Source organism: Pleurodeles waltl, chromosome 7 (genome assembly GCF_031143425.1).
Source record: "Pleurodeles waltl isolate 20211129_DDA chromosome 7, aPleWal1.hap1.20221129, whole genome shotgun sequence".
Classification (NCBI taxonomy): Eukaryota; Metazoa; Chordata; class Amphibia; order Caudata; family Salamandridae; genus Pleurodeles; species Pleurodeles waltl.
This window is the reverse complement of record NC_090446.1, coordinates 1,031,643,060-1,031,666,989: the sequence shown is the minus strand read 5'-3', so window position 1 is coordinate 1,031,666,989 and position 23,930 is coordinate 1,031,643,060. Positions and strand designations below refer to the sequence as shown.

General features: G+C 46.3%; 1 protein-coding gene across 1 annotated transcript in view; it reads right to left on the bottom strand.

Moving 5' to 3' along the window:
• Positions 1–22,450, bottom strand: part of RGS9 (regulator of G protein signaling 9) — a 707,657-nt gene extending 685,207 nt beyond the window's left edge. The window contains exon 1 of the mRNA XM_069199876.1: positions 22,292–22,450. Within this exon, the coding sequence (XP_069055977.1) occupies positions 22,292–22,354 (63 nt within the window). The 5' untranslated portion in view covers positions 22,355–22,450. The remainder of the gene's footprint in view (positions 1–22,291) is intronic.
• Positions 22,451–23,930: the final 1,480 nt, after the last annotated feature.

Sequence of the window (23,930 nt, the reverse complement as noted above, 5' to 3'; positions counted from 1 at the left end):
ATTTTCAGAGCCTCGCTCCCGATCTCCTCCCTCTCACTTGCCATCAACTGTGCAAGAAATTATCCTGGAATGCTTGGGAGGATGGGTTACAAAACGTGTTTACATGCGCTAAGGCTAATAATCCACAAGAATTTTGGAAGCAGATCACAGGGGGAAAGGCTAGGCTTTTTTTTTATTATTCTTGTCTCTATTTACGAGTGTGGGCCAAGCTAAACAATTGCTCTGAGGGAAGTGCTGGGGTGCAAAATTCAACAGCTTAAATTAGTAATAAAGTTTTACCAGTTAGGAATGTGCAGTTCAAATCTAATAGATACATAAGAAAATGTATTAAATAATTATCAAAATTCATATGACCCCTAAGGAAAAGTAGGGAAAATACATTTAAATTAAAGTTAGCAGAAGTAACGATTGATATCTCGTGCCTATAGAATGCATTTCTGGTGTAAGACAAAAGTGAAAAAATTAAAACTAATGTGTTTCTAATGAACTTTTTAGTTAGACCTGAGCCAAAATTAAGATGACTTGTGAGTAAAATGGTCAGTCTGGCTACTCCAATACTGTAACAATGTGCAGCAAGTCTGTTTAAAAACATTACCTCCCGTCCCTCCCTCGCCTTCCTTTTAACCAATGAGGCCTCCCGCCTCCCCTCTAGACCCTCCCTTCCCCTTTCAAAAACCCCCCCCACCCTTATCCCCTCCTGTTCTTTTGTCTAGCCCACGCTAGACGGTTTTCTTTCCCTTTCTTACCTGCACGGCGGGGCCTGGAGGTCGTCGATGGAGGCACTCCTCGGGACGCGGAGCTCCGCGAGGAGTGCTACGGCTGGGTCGCGTCTTGAACGAGCAGCATGGTTGCTCGAGAGGCGTGTCCTGGAGGCCGGCTGACGGGGTCAGCCGGCCCTCTGTGGCTGGGACGTTGATTTCCGGGTTTCAGCGCCGCGGAGCCGCGGGGAACCGAGGGACTTCAACTCTGAGATGCTCTCAGGTAGGACGGGCGTTCGGCCCGTGGTTTTTATGTATTTTGATGAAATAGGTGACCTCTTTAGGGATTGGTGGAGCCCTGATTGGGGGGAGGACCAGGTGCCTATATAGAGGGTAGTTTTTTGGGGTTCAAGTCAGTGATTATTTGTTTACCATGCCTAAAGTTCCAGCAAAGAGACGTAGGATTGTCTCTTCTTCCTCGGAGGAGGAGGGGGGTGAGGCTAGCATTACTACTCCGGAGAACTCACAGGTACCTGGCAGGGGTACTCCCCTCATGTCCAGAGAGGAGGTTCAGGATATGATTGAGGTGGCGGTGACCAGGGCACTACAAGCAGGCGTGGCCAGGACTGGTCAGTCTAAATGTGAGCATTCATCGGTAGCAACTAGGAAATCCTCATCGGAGAGTGAGGATGAGGCCCCATCGACGTCATCTGGGGGGAAATATGTTTCCAGAGAAGATATGTGGGAAGTGATGGCACATGTTCGGGACAATTTGGGTTTCCCAGTGTTTCAACCTGCAGACTCGGATTCTCATTTATTTCCTCAATATAAGACACCTTCAAAGTTTGCCATGCCTTTTCAGGGACCTGTGAGGGATATGGTGTTTCGTGAGTGGAAGGATGTGGATAAGGCTCAGGTTCCACGATTCCTTCAGAAACTTTACTTACTTGAGGGTGAGGAGGTTTTGCCTCCTTCAGTACGCCTGGACTCTATTTTGGCTACTCTGATTGGCAAAACGGCAGTCAATCCGGAGGATTGTGTGCCTACGGATGCCACTGACCGTAAAGTGGATTCGGGTCTTAAGAGGGCTTTTGCTGCGGAAAATCTGGCGCTGAGGGCAGGGATTTATTCTGCATATGCGTCACAGTCATTGGTTCAAGACTTTGATAAACTGGCGGTGGCTGTACAGGAAGGGGCGGAATGTTCGGAGCTCCTGGCTGGTATGGAGCAGCAGGCCAGATTGTTGGCTGATGTGTCTTCGGATGTGGTCCGTACTTCGGCTCTGGCATCTGGGTCTTTGATTGGGGCTCGTAGGTCCCTCTGGTTGCGTTCCTGGAAGGCTGATCCGGGGGAAAAGGCGGCCTTGTTGAGACTGCCGTTTGAAGATCGTACCTTGTTTGGAGAACAATTGCCATCCATGCTTTCCAAGGCTTTTAAGGAACGGAAGCATGCCTTACCTTATAAAGGGGGTTCTTCTTCGAGTAAAGGGTGGAAGAAACATTCCAGATCTTCTCCTACTAGGGATGCTAAATCCTTTTCATTTAGGAAACGGCGTTTTCAGCCGCGTTTTTCACCTAAGAAGTCTGCTCCTGCGACCCGGGGTGGTTTCAAGAAGGGGTCCTGACAATCACTGTTGGCCTGGCAGAGGGCCGGTTGGGGGAAGACTGAGTCACTTTCTTTCGGCTTGGAAGGACAGTGTAAACGATCATTGGGTACTAGACATTGTGGCCAATGGTTATGTCATAGATTTTGTGGTGGTTCCTCCAGATTCAGGGGTACGTCCCACACCTCTGCCTTCAGAGGGGTCACGGAGAAGAGCATTATTGGACGGAGTGCGGGACTTACTGGTCAAGGGGGCCATTTCCCACGTTCCGCTAGAATAGCCATTTGTCAGACACGGGGACTTTCTGGTGTCACTGGATCTGCAGGATGCTTACCTACACGTACCGGTGGCAAGATCCTCTCAAAAGTTCCTGAGGTTTGCTGTGGGTCAGGACCATTATCAGTTTTGCGTTCTGCCTTTCGGTCTAAAATCTTCTCCTCGAATTTTCACAAAGGTGCTGGCTCCTCTAGTGGCTTTGCTTCATTCAGAAGGGGTATTTCTGCATCCTTATCTAGACGACATTTTGATTCATGCCCAATCACGAGACCTTTTGCAGAAGCAGGTGGTCCATGTTCTGGGGGTCCTGCAAAACCACGGGTTTTTAATCAATTGGGAGAAGTCAGACTTAGTGCCGTCCCAGGATCTGGTTTTTCTGGGAGCTCGGTTTCAGACTCTTCTTGGGTTGGTGACTGTGTCAGAAAAACGGTTGGATGTCCTACAGGCTTTGGTAAAGAAGGTATTGTTGCGGTCTGCTCCCCGAGCTCTTCTATGGTTGCGTCTGCAGGGTCATTTGGCGTCGGTGATATTTCTGGTTCCTTGGGCACGTTTCCATCTCCTGTGCTTGATGACATGGTTCTTGAGAAGGTGGACACCTGGGTCCGGTTCTCTGAAGGACAGGGTTCCAGGGTCCGGATTGATTCACAGAGAGTTGCAATGGTGGTTGGATGCAGACCCCCTGAGGATAGGGGTTTCTTTATCGCCTCTGAGACCCGTGGTGGTGACGACGGATGCCAGCCTCTCCGGTTGGGGGGCATGGATGGGGTCGGCTCAGATTCAGGGGTTTTGGTCCCCTCGGGAGGCGAGTCGGTCGTCGAATTGGCGCGAATTGCGGGCAGTATTCCTGGCTCTGGTCCATTTTCAGGATTCCCTGAGGGGTTCGGCGGTTCTGGTTCGCACAGACAACTTAGTGGCCAAGGCTTATGTCAATCGGCAAGGAGGGACCAGGTCAAGGGCTCTGTTCAATCTAGTCAGGGAGATTTTTGTGTGGGCTCAGGAGTGGGTTCCTTCTCTCAGGGCTACGTACATTCGGGGGGTGGTGAATGTTCGGGCGGATCGGCTGAGCAGAGTGATTCCTTCCTCTCAACTTTTCTCTCTCCGGAAGTCTCTGTTTCAGCATCTGGTTCGGCTTTGGGGTCTTCCAGTGCTGGATGTGTTTGCGTCAGTAGGGAATGCGAAAGTGGATCGCTTCTGCTCCCGGTTTCGATGTCCCCAAGCATGGGAGGTGGACGGGATGTCATGTCCTTGGCCGCAGGGCCTTTTGTATGCGTTCCCTCCTTTTCAACTACTCAGGGCGTTTCTGTTACGTGTGAGGGATCTGGGGTCCAGGGTTGTCCTAATTGCGCCACTTTGGCCGAGGGCGAATTGGTTCCCCTTGTTGAGGCTGATGGCGGACGGGAGGATGTGGCCTCTGCCTCTTTGTCCGTCTCCCCTGGAGTTTCCCTGCCTCCCATTGGGGTCATTGAGAAGGTTGCACTTGACGGCCTGGAAGTTGAACGACGGGGATTGACAGGTCTGGGGGTGCCGGTAGCTTTGAGTTCTACATTGCTGGCTTCGAGGAGACGTTCCACTTTACTTTCTTATGGTAGACAGTGGAAGGTGTTTTCGTCATGGTGCTTAAGTCGTGAGTTAGATCCTACCTGCGCTTCTATCTTTGAGGTGATGCAGTTCCTGCAGGACGGTGCTCATTTAGGGTTGTCAGTGGCATCTCTTCGGGTGCAGTGGGCGGCTATTCAGGCATTCAGAGGACCATGGCGTAATCTTCAGGATGAAGGGCGCTTGATGCCGAGATTTTTTCAAGGGCTTGTTAATTTATTTCCTCGCCCGGTACGTTCTTTTCCTTCATGGGATCTGTCCTTGGTTTTGGATGTGTTGACGGAGCCCCCTTTTGAACCTTTGGGGGACTGTGATTTGCGCCATCTATCTTTGAAGACATTCTTTTTGGTAGCCATTACTTCGGCTCGTCGGTTGGGGGAATTGGGGGCATTGGCTTGTTCCTTTCCTTTTTGTAAGATTTTTCACGATCGGGTGGTTCTGGTTCCGGTACCTTCCTTTATTCCTAAAGTCAATTCTTCGTTCCATTCCCGGCAGGAGGTCATCCTTCCTTCATTTTGTCCGAATCCCTCCTCAAGGGAGGAGGTCCGTTTGCATTCGTTGGATGTGCGCAGGGTTTTGTTGGAGTATCTGCGGGTGGTGGCTCCTTTTCGTAAAGGGGATTCACTGTTTGTTAATTTTGGTCCGGCTCGCAAAGGTGAGAAACCTTCCACGGCTTCCTTGAGTCGGTGGGTTTGATCTTTAATTCTGTTGGCCTATTCCTTGAAAGAGGTGGTTCCTCCTCAAGGGATTCAGGGGAGATCTACCAGAGGCATGGCGGCTACGGTGGCGGAGCTTCAGGGGACTTCCGTGGTGGAAATTTGCAGGGCCGCCACTTGGGCTTCTCCTTCGACGTTTGTGCGTCATTATAGGCTGTCGGACTTGGGTAGTTTGGAGTCAGTGTTAGGTCACCGGGTCTTATCCTCTATGAGATGATGTTTGGGATGTTCTTGGTGCAGGATATTAAATAAAGGTCTTGCAACTCGATGTCCGTCTCCTGTGTGTTTTCTTGCTATGTCTCATTGGTTAAAAGGAAGGCGAGGGAGGGACGGGAGGTAATGCTTCCATTTTCTTACGATAATGGCATTACTCCTAGTCCTACTCCCTCGCCTTCCTTTTCCGTTCCCTCCCACCCTCCCGGTACGGACTGTCCGAGTTGCAGCTTGGGCTTGGTTTTTGTACAGGAGGGGATAAGGGTGGGGGGGGTTTTTGAAAGGGGAAGGGAGGGTCTAGAGGGGAGGCGGGAGGCCTCATTGGTTAAAAGGAAGGCGAGGGAGTAGGACTAGGAGTAATGCCATTATCGTAAGAAAATGGAAGCATAACTATTGGCATGGGTTCAAGGGTTCATTTGGCATGGGCTATTTGATCTCAGAAAAAGTGGCCAACTTTCCACGAAGAGCAAGATGCAAACATTTTAAACAGCTCTACATGCCTTCTGATTGACAACTTTTCTCAATTATCAATAGTCGGGAAACCCCTCTCTCTAGTGGGCACAGCTGACAGCCTGAGGTCAAGCAGGGAGTTGGCGTCAGTGATAAGGCTGGGATAACATTGTGATGAAGAGAAATGCAGGGATTCAAAAGCCATCAGATCACGTTGTTGATGAAAGCTGAGCCACATGTAATTCCTGATTCAATGCAGGAACTTGCAGTTGGTGTTTGGTGAACTTTGAATCCCACAAATCAGGTAGGAACCTTCAGAAAAAGTCTCTCACACCCCTTGTGCACAGCCATCAATGAGGGCTCACAGGCTCTCAACTACGCAGCAGTGTCTTTGTCACTCATTGGTCCTGATGTTTTACTAAGATTTACACATCTGTCTGGCTGCACAGACTTCTCGGCATTCAGGGATCTTCAGCACCGGACAACCGGACTACGTAAAATGCAGAGCACGCCACATGCCCCAAAGAAACGCTTGTTAGGTCCAGCCTGGCTGTCCGGTTACATTCAAAAGGGACTCTGGCCTAAGCGAAAACATGGCTTCTCTTTTTCTAACTTCAGAAATCAGACAAGTCTTCAAGATCTAAATTGCTACAAAGTGGAGGCCACAGCTATGCAATGTACGAGGTAAAGGGGAAAAATAACTCTGTTGATCTTTGTTTGTCACTGCCTAGAATTCAAAAGGGAAATATGTCGCCCAACAAAGAGGCGTGGTTGCAGGGTTGCCCTGATCCAGTGATGCCAAATGGTTTATGACGTATCAACTACCTAACCAGGCTCAGGGGCCGTCCTAGGCGGTATAAAGTATGGAACTCATTGAGATCTCCCAGGAAGGTCAATTAAAATACATATACAGTAACTTTCGTCAAGTCCGACCCAGTCATAGCTTAGAACAGAACAGACTTCACTGAATCTGTATTTTTTTCTGTAGTCAAAAATATTATTAGAAACTTAGATCACGGTAAAATAATTTTAGGTCTACAAGTTACCAAAATCACCAAGAAGATCTGAATGCGCACTTTTATTTATTTTTCAGAGCGTTATTAACAAACCACCTTAGGCCAATCTGTGTCAATTCCTGCCACAAAGTCCAGCCAACAGGATGAAAAAAAATGTTGGAAGGAAAGCACAGTTTCACTTCACGTTCGTTTAAACGTGGCACTGGGCTACCAGATATTATAAACTCACGCTGCAATAATAACAACAAAACCAGATGCCATTAGTAAAATTGGCATGCCCACGTACATACCATTAAATCTGACTGATGTCAGCTCCCACTCACTCTACGAGCATGACCTACATTCAAATGGATGAAACTGCTCGTGCGTTCAGAGTAACACTCGATGGCTGTGGCACGTTTAAAGGTCATTACCCACACTGAAAATAAACAAGGGTGCACATACGGTGAAGTTTTTAGGGTTTATGAAAAAAGGAGGATTATATGTTTACAACTGGCGATCTGTGCACTAATAACTACAAGCAAAAGAGCGCGAAAGCGCAAGACTGGGTAAAGCAAACGGCTGATGTCTGAGATTACGCTATACGTTATAAGTGTAATGACCGGCTTTGCAAGCCATTGTCATCATTTGGCTTATAAACAGATTCTTGCCACAACTATTAACATAGCTCATGCTCACGTTATTTCTGTGTAATACGTGCACCATCGTTCACAATAGTATATGTTGCAAATTACCTTAGTAAGCCTTCACCACCAACAACTCATCTTCATCCTCAACAAAGGCAGTTCATTATAAACACCAAGTGACACCGATTGGTTTTGTCAATGCATGTGTCATATGTGCTTGAACCCTGATGCTGAAGTCAGAGGAGCACCCTTCTATGTGCACTATGAACTGGATTGCAACTGGGGGATTCATACAGGGGTTTCCATCACTGGATTAAAATCACCAAGAAATACTCAGAGGTAAAATAGCTTTCTTAGATAGTTTCACGGTTGTGGGGTGGAATGGGTTGATGGAAACTGCATAATTAAGAAACACAGTGACTGTAACCCAAAACTGTACAGCACAAGCTAACTTCCAAGCAGACCTAACAAGTTATAATACACAGACAGACAATCAGGTATAACTGGTAATGGTCTAATGAGACAGTAAGAGACCATCATCTTGACTAGGTCTGGGTGGAGTTCCGCTATGAGAGCCAAAAAACTCTGCTGCGCTACACAGAGTACCGCAAGCGGTGGCGTGCGTTAGGTCATGCCGCTCATGCTGAATTTTAGCACCGGGTGTTTGTACCATGCTGAGAATTCAGCGCAAACTTAACGTTGAAGAGCGCGAATTAGATTTTTTTTTCACTATGCTGAGTTTTTCGGAACTCTGCGCTCTAAGGGGAGCGTGGAGTGGGAAAAGCTCAGCAAATTGAGCAGAGCAGAGTTCACCGCCCACGCCTAATCTTGACACACTCTGTGTATTCAGGGACGTAGCTTGGTCCGTAGGATTGAGGGCGTGGTGTGAACTTCAGATTTTCCAGCAATCTCCCTAGTGTACAATGTCAAAATACATTTTATGACAAGCAGGGCACATAAGAGGAACTAAAGAGCAGTGCTTAATTTGAGCCAGTGATTTCCGGTGCAGGGGACTGGCACTTATTTCCGAGGGCCGGCACTTATTTTCCTGCCTCAGGCATGTTCTGTGAGCAAAAGACATATATGGGAAAGACTGAAGAAGAGAAAAATGAAAAAGCGTCACAAAGGGAGAAAGAAGAAAACTGCAAGAGCGACCTGAAGGGGCAGGGAGTGGCTACAAATGGATGAAAAAGGCCCAGGATGGTTTTAGGATTACGCTGCCTCAGTATTCCTTACGTGACTTTAATTGCAGAAGCTGCATGTTTCAAAGGAGAGCTTTGGGCACCAGCACATTTTCATTTACAAATTAAGCATTGATATAGAGGCAGGGACAAGGGAGACGAAGGTGAATTAGCAGAGGTACTAAGTGAAGAAAACTGTATATTTTGTAAAATAACCAACATTTTTTAAGACATTCAGAGCAAAGAGGGAGGAAGTGTGTGTGTGTTTTTGTCTGTGTTTATGTAAACATTTCTTGTGAAATCCGACAGACACCCCACCACACCGACTGAAAGCATCTGTACCCAACTATTTTCCAGAAAATGCATTTATTAGGTGGGTATAGCACCCCAAACACCACCCTGAAGCTATGCCCCTGTGTGTATTGAGTTTGCAACAAATGCACCCACCATCAGAAACCGAAACAAATGCTGTTTATGGTGATCAGGTATCATCCAGCATGGAACAACTGAAAATATTAACTAAGTTCTAAAACTAACAGTCAGCAGTAAGGAGAAATTGAAAGGCATTTTCACTAAACGTTCTTTATTTGCCAAAAGTATGTAAAAATGTAGTGCAAACCAGAAGCAGGAACACATTTACATGGGAACAAGAAAAAAGCATTTGCAATGCAATAGGTCTCACATTTGCTTGAGTTAGAGCCATTGGCACTGTAAATTGATAAAGGGACTTTTCTTGCCACATAAATTTGTCAACCCTGCCTCATAATTTTGTCTTTTTCTGCCATATAATTCCAGCGGCCCTGCATACAACTGAAGCACTTCCATTTACCTTCTTCCTCTATCTGCAGCAAAAATGTAAATGTTGCCATTTAGCAACCTAACTTAAATCTGTCATGCTGATAATTCCAATAGAATACCACTTTCATCACACCACCATCAGAGTGGCTGGCTGGCTAACACAATTACCCCAAAAAAGACACGAGACAGCCACAGAGGATAAATAAACTAGAAGTGTCACCCAAACATAGCAAGAGTGTTCAAACAGTAATAGTGTGACAAGGATGTTAAGTTGGCCTGAATCATGGTGATAATTGTAATAAGGAGATAGTATTAAAGCATAACAATTATCATATAAGCCTTTATCAGAAATAAACTTTTGGCATTAGAGTGTAATGCTCAAAACACCATAATAAAAAGTGTCAGTAAGAAAGTAAAATGGTTTCGGTATGAAAATACAGCAGTAATTAGAGTTGAGTGAGGTCCATAGGTCTCTGGGCCCCAGTGCCACTGCACCTGTTGCTCCATTGATAACTAGGCCTGAGGAGAGAGAGAGCGAATGGGGTAGAAAAAGAGAAGTGAAAGGAATACAACAGGCACAAGGAAGAAAGAGAAGGGGTTGCAAAGAAATAAAAAGAAAGAAAGGAAAGAAAGAAAGAACAAGAAAATGAAAACACAAATAAGAGAAGAAATAGAGCAAACATGTGAGGCAAAAGTAAAAAGGAAAGGAAGCTAGCAAACAAAAGATAAAGAGGAAAATATAATGAAAGTGTGAAAAGAAAAAGAAAAATGAACATTAGAGAACAAAAAGAGAATTGGCAAGAGAAACACGCAAAGAAAGAACCAGGGCATGTATGCACTGACACATTTCCCACAGACACAGAATGGGAAAACCACTTTGACACTTTGGGTCCCAACAAGTAACTTGTGGCTCCCACAAACAGATGGGAAAAAGAGGGATTTATAGTAAAACATGAGTTGACAGATAAAGCTAAGAAAAACACCAGAGAAAGAAAGGAAAAAAGATCTAAACAAACAAAATGAAAGGACGCATACCGAGTCAAATGAAAAAGCAAATAAAAAAGACAAAGAAAGAATGAAGGGAAGAGAAAAAATAGTGAAAGAATGAACGCCTGATGAAGAAAAAAAGAGGAAAAGCAAATAAAAAAGACAAAGAAAGAATAAAGATAAGGGAAGAGAAAAAATACTGAAAGAATGAACGCCTGATGAAGAAAAAAGAGAGGAATGAAACAAGGAAAGGAATTACCATGTTTTTGCAAATTTGAAAGAAGAGGTAGCAGAGGAAGAGGGAAATAAAAAAGGGAGAGAAGTAGAAATAAACAGTCGAAAGAGAGAGAAACTGTTAACTAGTGGATTTTAAGAGCTGGAAAGACAAAAGTGGGGGTGAAAGAAAACATTGAGAGTAAACCGAGTAAAGGAAAGAAGGGAGTGAGATAGCTGAAACAGAACCTCCCAATTAAAGATGGCATAAGTCAGAGTGTGGAACAGCGGGGGGCACTGTAGAACAGCAGGAGGTGCATTAGCAGAGTTGTATGTGAATCCCAATACAGCAATATTAGGGTGCTTCAAATCAGGATTGGGGGTACAGACAGAGCTGTGTCCCGGCCCAGTGCTGGAACAACAGTAAGGCAGCAGGTGAGGAATGAGAAACGGAACACCATGTAATTCCTGTTATTGGTATAATGGGGCGCTGCAGGTTAGGGTTGAGGTGCACTGAGAGAGTTGTATGTGGGCTGCAGTACTGGAATAGTAACGGGTATACAAGGTCAGAAGTGAGGATGTTGATGGAGCTATGTGTGGAACCTAGTATTGGCGTGCCAATGTCGCTGAGTGTTAGCCTGGAGGTGCCTTGGTGAAGCTGTCAGTTGGGCCCAGTATGGGAGTGGCATTGCCTCTGAACCACGGAAGCGAGGAGTCCTGAAGGGCGTGTGTGTGTGTGTGTGTGAACCTTAGTACTGAGAAGAAATGTGTACTGAGTGTTAGAATTGATGGATTCCGGCGGAGCTGTTTTGGTTCACATCAACAGTGGCGTTGAATGTAGGACTTGAGGTGCACTGGTTGAGCAGTTTTTTGCTCTTTCGGGTCAAGTATTGGATTGGCAGTGGGACTGAAAATTGGAACTGAACTGCTGTAATTGGATTTTATGTGAGCTGGGTCCCAGTATACGAAAGGAAGTGACCTCGTCGGGGTGGAACTGAGGTGCACTGATGGAGCTGCGCTCAAGGTCCGGTTATTGGAACTGCAGAGTGTACTGGCTGTAAGAACTGAGGTGCTCTGGCAGGCGGTGTGTGTATGGTTCTGGCACGGCTGAGGGCTTGGAATGTGTTAACTCAGGTGCATTTATGGTGCTGCGCCCAAGGTCCTAGTACTGGAACAGCAGAGTGTACTGACTGTAAGAACTGAGGTGCTCTGCCAGACAGCGCGTGTGGGGTTCCTGGCACAGCTGAGGGCTTGGAGTGTGTGAACTGAGGTGCACTGATGGAGCTGTGCCCGAGGTCCCAGTTCTGGAGCTGCAGAGTGTACTGACTGCAAGAACTGAGGTGCTCTGCCAGACAGTGTGTGTGGGGTTCCTGGCACTGGCACGGCTGAGGGCTTGGAGTGTGTGAACTGTGGTGCCCTGATGAAGCTGCGTCTGAAGTCCCAGTGCTGGAGCAGCAGAGTGTACTGACTGCAAGAACGGAGGTGCTCTGGCAGACAGTGTGTGAGGTTCCTGGCACTGGTGCCGCTGAGAGCTTGGAGTGTGTGAACTGCGGTGCACTGATGGAGCTGCGCCCGAGATCCCGGTACTTGAACAGCAGAGTGTACCGACTGCAAGAACTGAGGTGCTCTGGCAGACAAAATGTGTAGGGTTACTGGCAGCACTGAAGGGTTGGAGTGTGTGAACTGAGGTGCACTGATGAAGCTACGAGTAGGATCCCACTATGCACCAAAAGTGGGCACTGTCTTAAAGGATTGCAGAGCCCTGGTAGAGCTGGGTGCCTAGGCTATAAGCAATGACAAGCTCTCACCACAAAGGCAGGCACACTTGGTGAAGAAAATCTAAGCTAGGGAAGGGCGGGAGCCAGGCATCTGAGAGAGGGTGCAGAGAGCCCATAAGGACAAAATGTGACCAAGATAACAGCCTGATTGATAGCCTTGTTTATAGCTAAGCTCAGGGGAAGAATGCTCTGCAAATTAAAAGGGAAGCTTCCCTGGACAGGAGCAGGAAACAAAGCAAACAAAAAAAGTCCCCTACAGACCAGATAAACAGGACAAAGCGTAATTATACAGTAGTTGGTCCCTGCTCCCACACAGACGAAGGAGGGACAAAGAGGCATGACTGACCACTAGCAAGCAAGGATTTTTAAATGACACTGAAACTAACAAATGAAATAGCTGGAAGCCTGCAGAAGAAGTATACTTAAAAGTATACAAGAGGTCGTACGCTAAAGCTCAACCTAAAAGGAAAGCGAGGGGAAGGGGAAATGGGAAATGGAAAGGGAGAAAGGAAAAGGGAAAGGCAAAAAGGAGAAGGGGGGAGGCTAAAGGGTAAAGTGGAAAAGGAAAGGGAAAGGGAAAGGACAACGGGGAAGGGAAAGGGAATTGGAAAAGGAAAGGGAACAGGAAAGGCAGATATGATTTTGAAGCAGAGTGTGACAGCAAAATTGTATTCTGCACTGGTGCCATGCGGATAACGTGACTGTACACAGCTGTGTATTTACAGGGCTGCAACATTCAACCAATTTATAGTTCCAAAAGAAACACAGTATTTTCTTATCATTCTTGTGTATGGAAAACTACTTGCCATTTTATTTTATTTTCACTTCATATTCATGAATTTACGGTTTGCTAAATATTTATGTGACTACATCATCTGATTGTCAAAGGCATATTTCTGTATGTAACACAGTAATCCAGCTACTTATACGACCCAATGGATCAAATTTCCAAACCAATATGTTATTTAATTCTAAAATGAAAGCAACGGTTTCCAAGTGACGTGGGGTCTTTATAAATTATTAGTACAGTTTCCTAGTAGGTCTGCACAGGCTACAGAGTCACATGCAAAGTCAATCTGTGTGCTTGCCATGTTTCTTCCCTATGTTCCCTATTGTTCTCAGAGATGAATGAGGCACTGAAAGCAAAGCACCACTAACGATCTAGAGTGCTCAACCTCCAGTGCCATCCACGGACGGCTCCTCCGCTATTATGGCCGGCCAAAAACACATGCGCACAGGGCTCTCTCCAACCCGGCACTGTGTTGCTGGGTTAGAGACAGCAGGCCCAGGGTCCTAGTCTGCTTTGGAGCACCCAGTCATGGTGCTTCAGCCAATCATAACACTGCTCAGCGCAGCGTCATGATTGGCTGCCCGCCACTTTGCCCAGTCACCAGCGGCAACTGTTGCCATCTCACCAACATCTGAGATGTCATCACCTCTCATGAGGTGCAATAGGAACAGTCAAAGGCATCAACAATGACAAGGTACAGACTATCAACGCAGATAGGATACACCCTCTTACAACCATAGACCAAGACTAATATGCTTTACAAGTCAAGCCCTCTTAGAGAGCGGAGTCCCAACACTTTGACCCTTTTGGCTTAAAGGCCTTTGGATGCTGCTCTGACCTGAATCACATTGTGAAGATCAACGACCATCTACAACATGTGACAATGATTAATGTATCAATCACCCAATATGTCTCTGATGCAATGAATACAAATATGGGAGTCAAATTGGTGGTTATCTTTGAGCCAACATCGCCGATAACAATGTCTAAATGTTCAGAATATTTATATGAATCGGTTACAGAAAAGTCTACCGTACATTGAGGTAAATTGCCAAGTATATGTGGAGTACAGAGAGCCTTTCAATGTGGACATCATTCAAGTCATGCAAGGGAGGTAATAAACAGGCTGCTGAAGACCATTTGGTGTGGCAACACCGGAGGAGTGCTACAGTAATGTGAGGCAGAGCATGCGCAGTGCTATGTTTACTGTACACACAATGGCCTTCTTTTGGAGTAGGCTGGAAAGAACATCAATGTGTAATATTGACTCTGGGTTTTTGCATGAAAATGGACTGTGTCATTTTAGCCTATAATGTTTAATTAGTCCAATAAAAAGTATCAAAGCCTGGAGATGCGCACCCGGAGTATAATCTCTGCACCCGGAATGTACTCTCTGCAACCAGAGTGGAATCTCCACACTTAACGTTGATCGCCACCCAAGTGCAGAGATTCTGCCCCGAATGCGGATGTTAAGACTCTACTTGTACCTTACTTTGGGAATACTGAAAACTCAGAAACTTAGACCCTCATTACGAGGCTGGCAGTCATCAGACCGCCAGTCTTGCTGTGGTGGTCTTACCGCTGCTGACCTGGTGGTAAAGACTGCCGCATTACAAGTTGTCAGATTTGGCAGAAACCAAACCGCCAGAACGCCGCCTGGCCTGCCGGTGCAGTCGCACCGTCGCGGCCGATGGTGAGCACCTCCAGCCAAGCAGCAGGCCCCAGCATGCTGGCCTGATTACGAGGCTGCAGACTACCAGGCTTTCTGTGGCGGCCTCATCCTCATTCCTGTCGCTGGCACACACATGCACACATGTCCCCACACCTCCATACACTCCCCACCCGCTCACACACTTACATACACCTCCCCACCCATCCACACACTTCCATACACATCCATCCAAACACCCCCACTCGCCCTCCCCCTGCACCTCATACATACACTCACCCGCTCCCCTTGTTCACTCACACAAACATGTACCCCTCTCCCCGTCCACTCACACAAACACATGCACACGCACCAAAAAACACCCTCTATTCCCCATCCACAAACACTCACTCACCCCACCCCATCCACAAACAATCGCTCACACACGCACCCCATCCACATTCATTCACACCCCATCCCCTCCACGCATGCATAAATTAACACACGCCCCCTCTGCATACGCACACTCGCACACAGACACCCCCATTCACTCGCTCACAAACACGCACTCATACACCCCCATTCACACACATACTCGCACACACCACACACATGCACCCAACACTCCCCACCCCTTTCGGATGATCACCTTACTGTATCCGGCGAACTGGTCATCCAGGAGGGGATGGGTCCTGGCGGTTTTGCACCGCCAGCACCACCACACCAGCAAGACTCTGCCAGGCCTTATTATGGTTCGTAATACGACGGGCAGAGTCTTGCCGGTGTGGCGGTGTTGGTGATGCACCCGCCTCTTCGGAGTCCTCCAATGATTCCTAATATGGCAGTTAGCAGACCGCCAGCATTGGCTGCAGCGGCTTAGGCAGACTTTCAAAAAGACCCCCAAAGCCATAATGAGGGCCTAAGACTTTTGGTTTAAACTTTTATCAAGAGTCTATATTTACTTTGGTGTCCCCCATATTATTGACCCGGTGTTAAAATTAAGAAGACGAAAAAAGCACATTTTCAAATGATTGTGGATTGTACGTAGCCCTCCATTCGACCATTTAGCCCATCAGCAGTCACCCCTAATTTTTGTATGATAAAGGAATTGAGTCATAGAGAGGATACCAAAGGATTACACAACTCGGTCAGTTATTCAAACAGAATTTGAGTGCAGACATCCCGGTTTCAAAGACTATAACTTGACCACTAGACTACATCAACTAAAAATATCATTGATGCATATGTATTTGTGAGTATCATGGACAAGTGAGTGGAACAACTGCTCAATTCTAAGAGATTTAAAAATGTTAGTGTAGGAAAAAATATACATTTTCTTTTTTGTGTAGTTATATTGTTGTTTTTGTCAGGAAAATCTCAATCATGATGATGAGACCTAAAAGGCATGCCTTGATGTCAGTAGTCTCTGCACTGATGTTACATTTCAGAGGGTCTAAACTGACAGTGCTGCAGTGTAAATGACCAAAAGGTATGCCCATCTAGCTATATGTCAATGACAATGTATTACAAAAATATTGTAGCCAGAATATCCACTACCACAAATATTGTGATAGCAAGAACTTCCACATCTATGAACCTTGAAAGAATCATCCCACTGAGAGACTACATGGAGCTTTAAAAAAACTTTGGTCCCTACACAAGGTTCAACACATTTCAGCAAAGAAAAAGGGGGTTTAGTGCTGTCACATTTTGAATGTAAACTACTTTTGGGGGGCGTAATTAATCTCAAACCAGCAACCTTGAGGACTTAAAATTGTGCTTTTATTCAATAGGTATATAAAATGTTGAGATGCTGGGGATGGAAAACACATTCCCAGTACATCAATCGGGGTCAAATGGAAAAGGTGATGCACCAGTTGTGATATTTAAAACAGTTCTTACCCCAGTGACAATCCATTGGTGTGCACTGTACAACACTTGATCATTAACTTTTGAAACATTTGAGCCCATGTTGGTTTCCTGTATAAGCTGTTATTGCGTTTAGCACTTGCTACCACTATTGTGGCTTCATCACACTGTGAACAGCAGGTTTCATTTTTACTCCACAGCTCAACGCTACATATTTATCCACCACGGAAGGATGAAAAACTAAAGCATGTGATGTACGCATGTATAAGGATCATTGCCCAATGAGGCAGTAAGGCATGGAGCTGTCTTACCAGCTGTCAGCGGAATGAACACTACTGACAGGGCCTCAAGTGACACAAAAAAAGATGACGGACAGAGTGTTGAAACTTTTCAAACACTCCCCCCACTCACAGATTTAGGTTTAATCTATCCTTCTTTTGCTCCCGATACCACCCCAGTTTTGACCCAGCCATATGCAAATCAGTCTTGACCCTGTTACCCATTTGAACAGGCCAGCCCGAACTGCCAGGCCAGGTCCTCCATTGACCAGAAACAAGCATCCTGGGACCGGTTTCAGGGTATCACCCTTCATTAGCCAGGCTAACTTGAATCCAGTGGCACACTGAGCAGAGAACCCACGTCTGGGTAGACCCTTCCCACTTAGGGCAACTTTAGCAACACAAAAGGATGATGGACGGAGTGCTGAAACTTTTCAAACACTCACCCCCAGTCACAGATCTGGGTTTAATCCATCCTTCTTCTGCTCACCATGCAACCCCAGTTTGGACCCAGCCATATGCAAATCAGTCTTGACCCTGTTCCCCATGGAAACAGGCCAGCCCGAACTGCCAGGCCAGGTCCTCCCTGGACCGGAAACAAGCATCCTGGGACCAGTTTCAGGGTATCACCCTTAATCAGCCAAGCTAGCTTGAATCCAGTGGCACAGTGAGCATGGGACCCATGTCTGGGCATACCCTTCCTACTTAGGGCTACTTTAGCCAGGAGCGGCTCCTCCGCTAAGGTGGAAGAGCATCACCCCCTGCCAGCAGCACCGAGGGGGAGTGCTCAGTTTGCATGTATGTTTGGCTGGCCGTCTTGGGCCGGCCAAACACACATGTGCACTAGGCTCTCTCCAATCTGGCACTGCGTTGCCAGGTTGGAAACAGCAGGCAGATGCTCCCAGCATGATATCAGCGATCAGATTGGCTGCAGAACAGGCTAGGAGCATGTGCCTACAGCGAAGGCAATAGGAGCAGCGTGGTGGTGGTGGTGACGTTGATTCAGCTAAGGTTTTTTGTGTTTTTTTTTTTATTAATTCCAACAGCGCTGCCCCACCCTGGCCACGCACTGTGAGCCGCTCCTGACAATTAAAAATGGACATTAAACAGTTCCCAATCGGGCCCTATATTTATATCCTTAGTATAAATAGAAGAAATAACAAAAAAAACTGATTGCCTTCTGAACAATTAATGGCAATAACGATAATGTAATCCACGTCAGCAATTTAGGGTCGTATGTACTAAAACATTTTCCCATCGAAACAGAATGGGTAAAACCCTTTGGTTCATTTGGCCTTTGGTTCCTGTTTATGTTTCACATTTTACTTGACCTTGACTAGAGTGTTAGCTATTTTTTAAAGTTGTGTTTCTGTATTTTGTTCATGTGGAATATTTCACTTGTGTATTACATACTGTGATTCAGGTTGAGGCCGAAGGAAGTATGAATTTTTAAAAGTGCCTCTAAGTGGGTCAAAAATGTGTTCAGTATACAAGGTAATCCAATCCTTTGCCCCTCTGTAGGGTGCACAAAACAATGGGCACATATTCATGTTGTAATTGTGATTCTGTGCAAAGGTCTTTGAAGGAGGTGCACAGTTATCAAAATATTAACAATGTGAAAATGTAGTGTTTACAGGTGAGTGGGTGCATTGTGTGTTTGTGGGTGATGAAGTGAGGGAGATGCAAAGTGCATTCAGGAGAGTTAAAAGAGGGTGCTGAAGAAGGAAGAGATAAGGTGTAAGATCTGAAGATTGACGAGAAGTGGAGAGAATGAGGGCATACATATCTGAGTGAACACGACAGGAGTGATTGAGATACTCTGAAGACTGCTAACCTTCCCACAGTCCTCAGTAATGTTTGATTCATAGTCTCGCAATTTCAGAATTGAAACATTTTCAATTTAACTTATTTACAATAAATTTTTTGCTGTTGCTCATTTATCTTGAATAGCGAACAACCACTGACAAAGCCAATAGTCCGGGCTGGTTTTAGGTGTCTGCCAGTTGCTGTGTTAAGTTTGAGGCGGGCGAGCCACTGAAAGCTCGAACCAGACTTCAGCCTGTGGCCTGGTCGTGGCTCAGCTCTACGTCCTGTTAGAACCTCGAACCCATAACAAGCAGAGCTATCATTTGGCTTCCGCCTGCCTCCCTCCACCCAGGTTGTGGCATTACAGTCAAAGCAGCCGAGTGTGGTGCTGGGAATTAGGTTTGAGTCCTGGTGTCAGCGTAGCCTCTTGTGATTCTGTCACATCAGTTACTTTACCCGTGCCTATAAATAATGCACGTGACCTTGTGTGATTTAACTGGTGCTCGTGTAAGGCAGCTTAGCCTTCAAGTCGAGATTGTGCAGTATTTAAAAACTATGGAAAATGAACTAAAAGAACGAAACAAAGCTTTAATATAAGGAAAGACAAATAGAGACCCATTTCCTGGCTGATTGGTACAAAGTGAAACCAGAAAACCTGGCTAAATTGTGGGCAGCTCACTCAAATTGTGTGATCTTAAGCATATACTTTATTCAATCAGAATAAGTTTTTCTTTATTATGGTAAAAGCACTTTCAGATAAATGACTTGACTACCTGCTATATGAGTATCACTGCTTCTCAGTGCTTTGCTGTAATGTGCCTTATTGACGTTAAAGCTTGCACGTGTTAAAGAAATTCAGGGCTATATTTATACTTTTTGACGCAAAACTGCGGTAACGCAGTTTTGCGTCAAAAAAATTAGCGCCGGCTAACGCCATTCTGAAGCGCCATGCGGGCGCCGTATTTATTCAATGACATTAGCCGGCGTTAGCCGCCGGCGCTGCCTGGTGTGCGTGAAAAACAAATGACGTACACCAGGCAGAGCCGGCGTAGGGGAATATGGAGCTTGGGCGCCAAAAAATGGGGCAAGTCAGGCTGAGGCAAATTTTTCGCCTCAACCCGATTTGCGCCATTTTTTTCGACTCCCAACCCCCATTGAAATGACTCCTGTCTTAGCAAAGACAGGAGTCATGCCCCCTTGCCCAATGGCCATGCCCAGGGGACTTCTGTCCCCTGGGCATGGTCATTGTGCATAGTGGCATGTAGGGGGGCACAAATCAGGCCCCCCTATGCCACAATTTTTTTTAAAAGAAATACTTACCTGAACTTACCTTAATGTCCCTGGGATGGGTCCCTCCATCCTTGGGTGTCCTCCTGGGGTGGGTAAGGGTGGCAGGGGGTGCCCTGGGGGCATGGGAGGGCACCTCTGGGCTCCTTCCGAGCCCACGGGTCCCTTAACGCCTGCCCTGACCAGGCGCTAAAAAACGATGCAAAAGCGGCTGGACGTCATTTTTTTTGACCCTCCCACTCCGGGCGTGAGTTTTGCCCGGGAGTGTAAATACGGCGCACATGCCTCGGAGTCAATTTTTTAGACGGGAACGCCTACCTTGCATATCATTAACGCAAAGTAGGTGTCCATGCTAAAAAATGACGCAAACTCCATGGACTTTGGCGCTAGACGCGTCTAACGCCAAAGTATAAATATGGAGTTAGTTTTGCGTCGGAATTGCGTCAAAAAAAACTACGCAATTCCGGCGCAAACAGAGTATAAATATGCCCCTCACTTTTTTGCATTTCGAAAAGACTTCACCTTATTTCACATGATGTTTGTTGTATGATTGAACTAGCAAATATTTTCAGGGCTCCCTAGTGAACTAGCTGTGAGATCCAAGCCACGCCCTTGGCTCTGCTCTCCTTGTTGATTTGTTGCCTCGCCCACCTCTATGTTATATATCTGAATGCAATAACAGAAATCTCAGAGGAAAACCAAAATACCAGTCTGCTGCCACAACGTGGGAATCAATGAAAGTTAGTTTATGTGTTTAAGCCACGCCCTTATTTGCATAGGCCTCGTCCTACTTTTCCATCCCACTTAAACCCTTGATTATAGAAAAGATTTTTGCGAACTATTTAAACATAGAGGGATCTGTGATGGCCTGCACCCACCTCTGTTTACTCCAGAAAGAATAAAGAGGAATACTGGAGTGAGGATATTTCTGGCATATGCTTCACTTCGCGTTGTGTGCTTGATTAACGACGTATGTGCGCGCGCGCGCGGTCAGTACCACTGAGTATTCTCATTATAGATAACTGTAATGCGAACATGCGAACATTAGTGATAGCGCTATGACTTCAGAATGCAACAAAAACATTATTTTATTGAGAATTTTATACACTACGCTACAGCTGCAAGACTGCGATTGTGTCGGGTCTGTAAATAGAGGAGGACCCCTTGCGAATTTGCGCTGTGAGGGGTTTCCCAGCTGTGCAGTTGAAGAAAACCGCCATATAAATATCTATGTGGGAGAGTGGATGGTGGTCGCACTGTTAGTGTGCACGTCGGTGTAACAGGTCAGCTGCCACAGTAATGGGGGAAAATCAAGCCGAAGTGGTGAGTTCCACAAACAGAACGCACTGAATGAACTCTCATACAGTGTACAAGCAGTTGTATTTCAGCGACGGGGAGTCACTTATGTATTCTAGGCGCTTAGTGGCGTAAAATTAATCACGGCGCCCCCACCAGCAGAGTCTGGGCACGTTTCCGACAAATCCAGACTATGGACCGCATCGAAGACCTGTCAGATTGCCACCGTACCACTGGCGGGCACCGCAACGGCACCCAGCGCCTGGTGGAAACACAATAATGCCACACAGCGAAGGCTCCTCTCCAGACGTGTGCTGCTCGGGGTGGTGGGGCACTAAGCGGCAGGTCCCGATCACGGAGAGGTCACCTAAAATCCGTGCTCTAATCTTAAATCCCATTAGAGATTAGACAAACGTGCCTACATGCATTGGCGTAACTAAAACCCCTGCGGAGCGGGGGGGAGGGCGTGAGGGGGAGCGGCGAGCTGTATGGGGCCCCCTCAGCACAGTATTCTGTCCAGGAGGGAGTGGGCCTCCTGCAGGCACTTTGTCCAGGGGTGGGGGGGATGTTAAATTTCGTTACGCCACTGCCTACATGCACATTTAGGCTTCGACGGCACCTGTCATTTCAGCGCCACGAGACAGACGACTACACTTCTGTTGTGATATATATGCAAGGCCATTATTATCCTTAATGTTGTTTTAATTATGAATGTTTTTATGGTGGTTATCATTACATCTACTGCTATTGCTGCTATGGCTTTTGCCATCAATAAGAAGGCTATGCTAGGCTACGTCAGAGACCAGCCTTCCACTTGTCTTAAACAGAATTTAACAAAGCTACGACACGTACTTCATTCATCCATTCCTTTAACTCAAAACAGGGTCAAGCCAGGCAGGACTCGCTCTCCTTTCATCAGTTCAAGGCAGAGTACCACTAAGCTGCAATGCGATGCATTACAAAAAAACGTAAATAAAACGCCTGGTAGTGACACAAGTTGGTGTTATCATTGTTAGTATTACTGTTACTAGATTGTCATCATATGTTACTAAGCGCCACTCATCACCATGCCACATTACACGTGGATCACATCCCAGAGGCACTCTCTTCTATTGCAGTATCACAAACGGAAAAGACATGCTGCCATAGAGGAGGGGGTACTTTACCTTTTTGAGGAAAGCCATGCTCGGCCGGTAATGCTGGCCCTGGTCCAGGTCCTTCACAGTCATCTTTGCAGCCCTGGTGAATGAACTTACACGAAGGATGGAAAGTGATGGGGAAAGGGAAGCCGCTGCTGGCTGCTGCTGCCGGGAGCAGGCTTCTCTCGCACTGAGGGTAGCATCCAGTGAAGCTCTGGGAGAAGGAGGCTGCCTTTCCGACAGCCAATCAGAGACCAGTGCTCCCAGAGGCTTGATTCAATGGAATGAGAATCGCGGCACCATATTTTGCCACTAGAGGACGCTGTGCACAAACTTCACAGGAAGGCAGAATACAGTTAACAAGGAATTCCAAGGAGTAGGAAAGGAAAATAATGAAAAAACGACGGCTGTCTCGTTATTTATGTATCAGCTTAGTATTACCTCACGTGTCTTATGTGCTAGCCAATGATGATTCTATTCGAAAGCGTCAGATCTGGATTTACATGTACATATTTTTCCTGTCTGTCAAAGTATTTCTTATAGCATTGACAGGCAATATTGTGAGTTGTCGCACTTGTTTTTGCTCCTTTTTCACATGCATATCCTATATGTAGAATGTATTCAGTGGTTGAGTGAAAAGTCCTCCTTTTGTTCAGTGACAGAAGATGGTCCTCGTTTACAAACAAAGGGAAAGTTAATGGACAGGGCCATTGAAAGGCACTCAGGAGAAAATGTCAAACTCTCGGCACCTCTACCCTTTATCTTTCAATAAATGCTTGTAAATGCATATATATAGTTCTAGTCATTAGCAGCAGAGTGATGTGTATTGTGTGGCAGGGCTTCCTGGTAATACATAAATCCTACATGCAAGCCAATCATGATTTTTTTTGTGCTCATTTACCATATTCTGACTCAAGGGGGCCCCAGAGAACTCAGGCATCCTCCAAACGCTCTTTGCCTCTCTCTGTCCGGAGGCTCCTGTCCCGAAAACAGAACTGAGTCACCGAGCATGTGCTGCATGAGATCCACAAAGCATACTTAGGATCAGATGCAGGATAATCATAGGACAATCAAGGCCCCAGGGAGAAAAACTGATAGTGCGAACTTTTCAACCAATCTCTCAAAGGGGTCCACAGCTCCTGCTCCTTCCTCCCCTGCTCAAATCCAAAGTAGAAAGCCAGTCATGATTGTATGTAACAAGAGGGGAACTGACACTTTGAAGTGGGCATATAAAAGGCCTATGACCTAGAGAAAGCTAGTGTTTTATTGATAATGTTAGCTGCAAGTTGACATTAGTCGCGTTAATTCAAGTATCACAAATGCAACAGAAAGGAATCCCCCATGCACAAAGGAATGCATCAAATGATTAGCGCTGCAAGGCCATCCAGCCTCACAGGGAACAAGCCTGGAAGGAAAAAGGAAGCACAACTGATTACAGTTGCTCACCTTCTACCACATCTCTAGCAGCGGTATTGTTTGCACAGATTCAAGAGACTGCACATCCACTTCCCCTCCCCGTTCCACAGAGAACCATTGAAACGAAAGTGGCAGACATGAAGACTAATTGCCACAGGGGACATGCCAGAGTGCCATTATTCAACAGCAATCCTGGCAGTTTTCTGAGACCTGTGAGGATGGGTACATTGCTTGGCATAAGTTAGGTAGG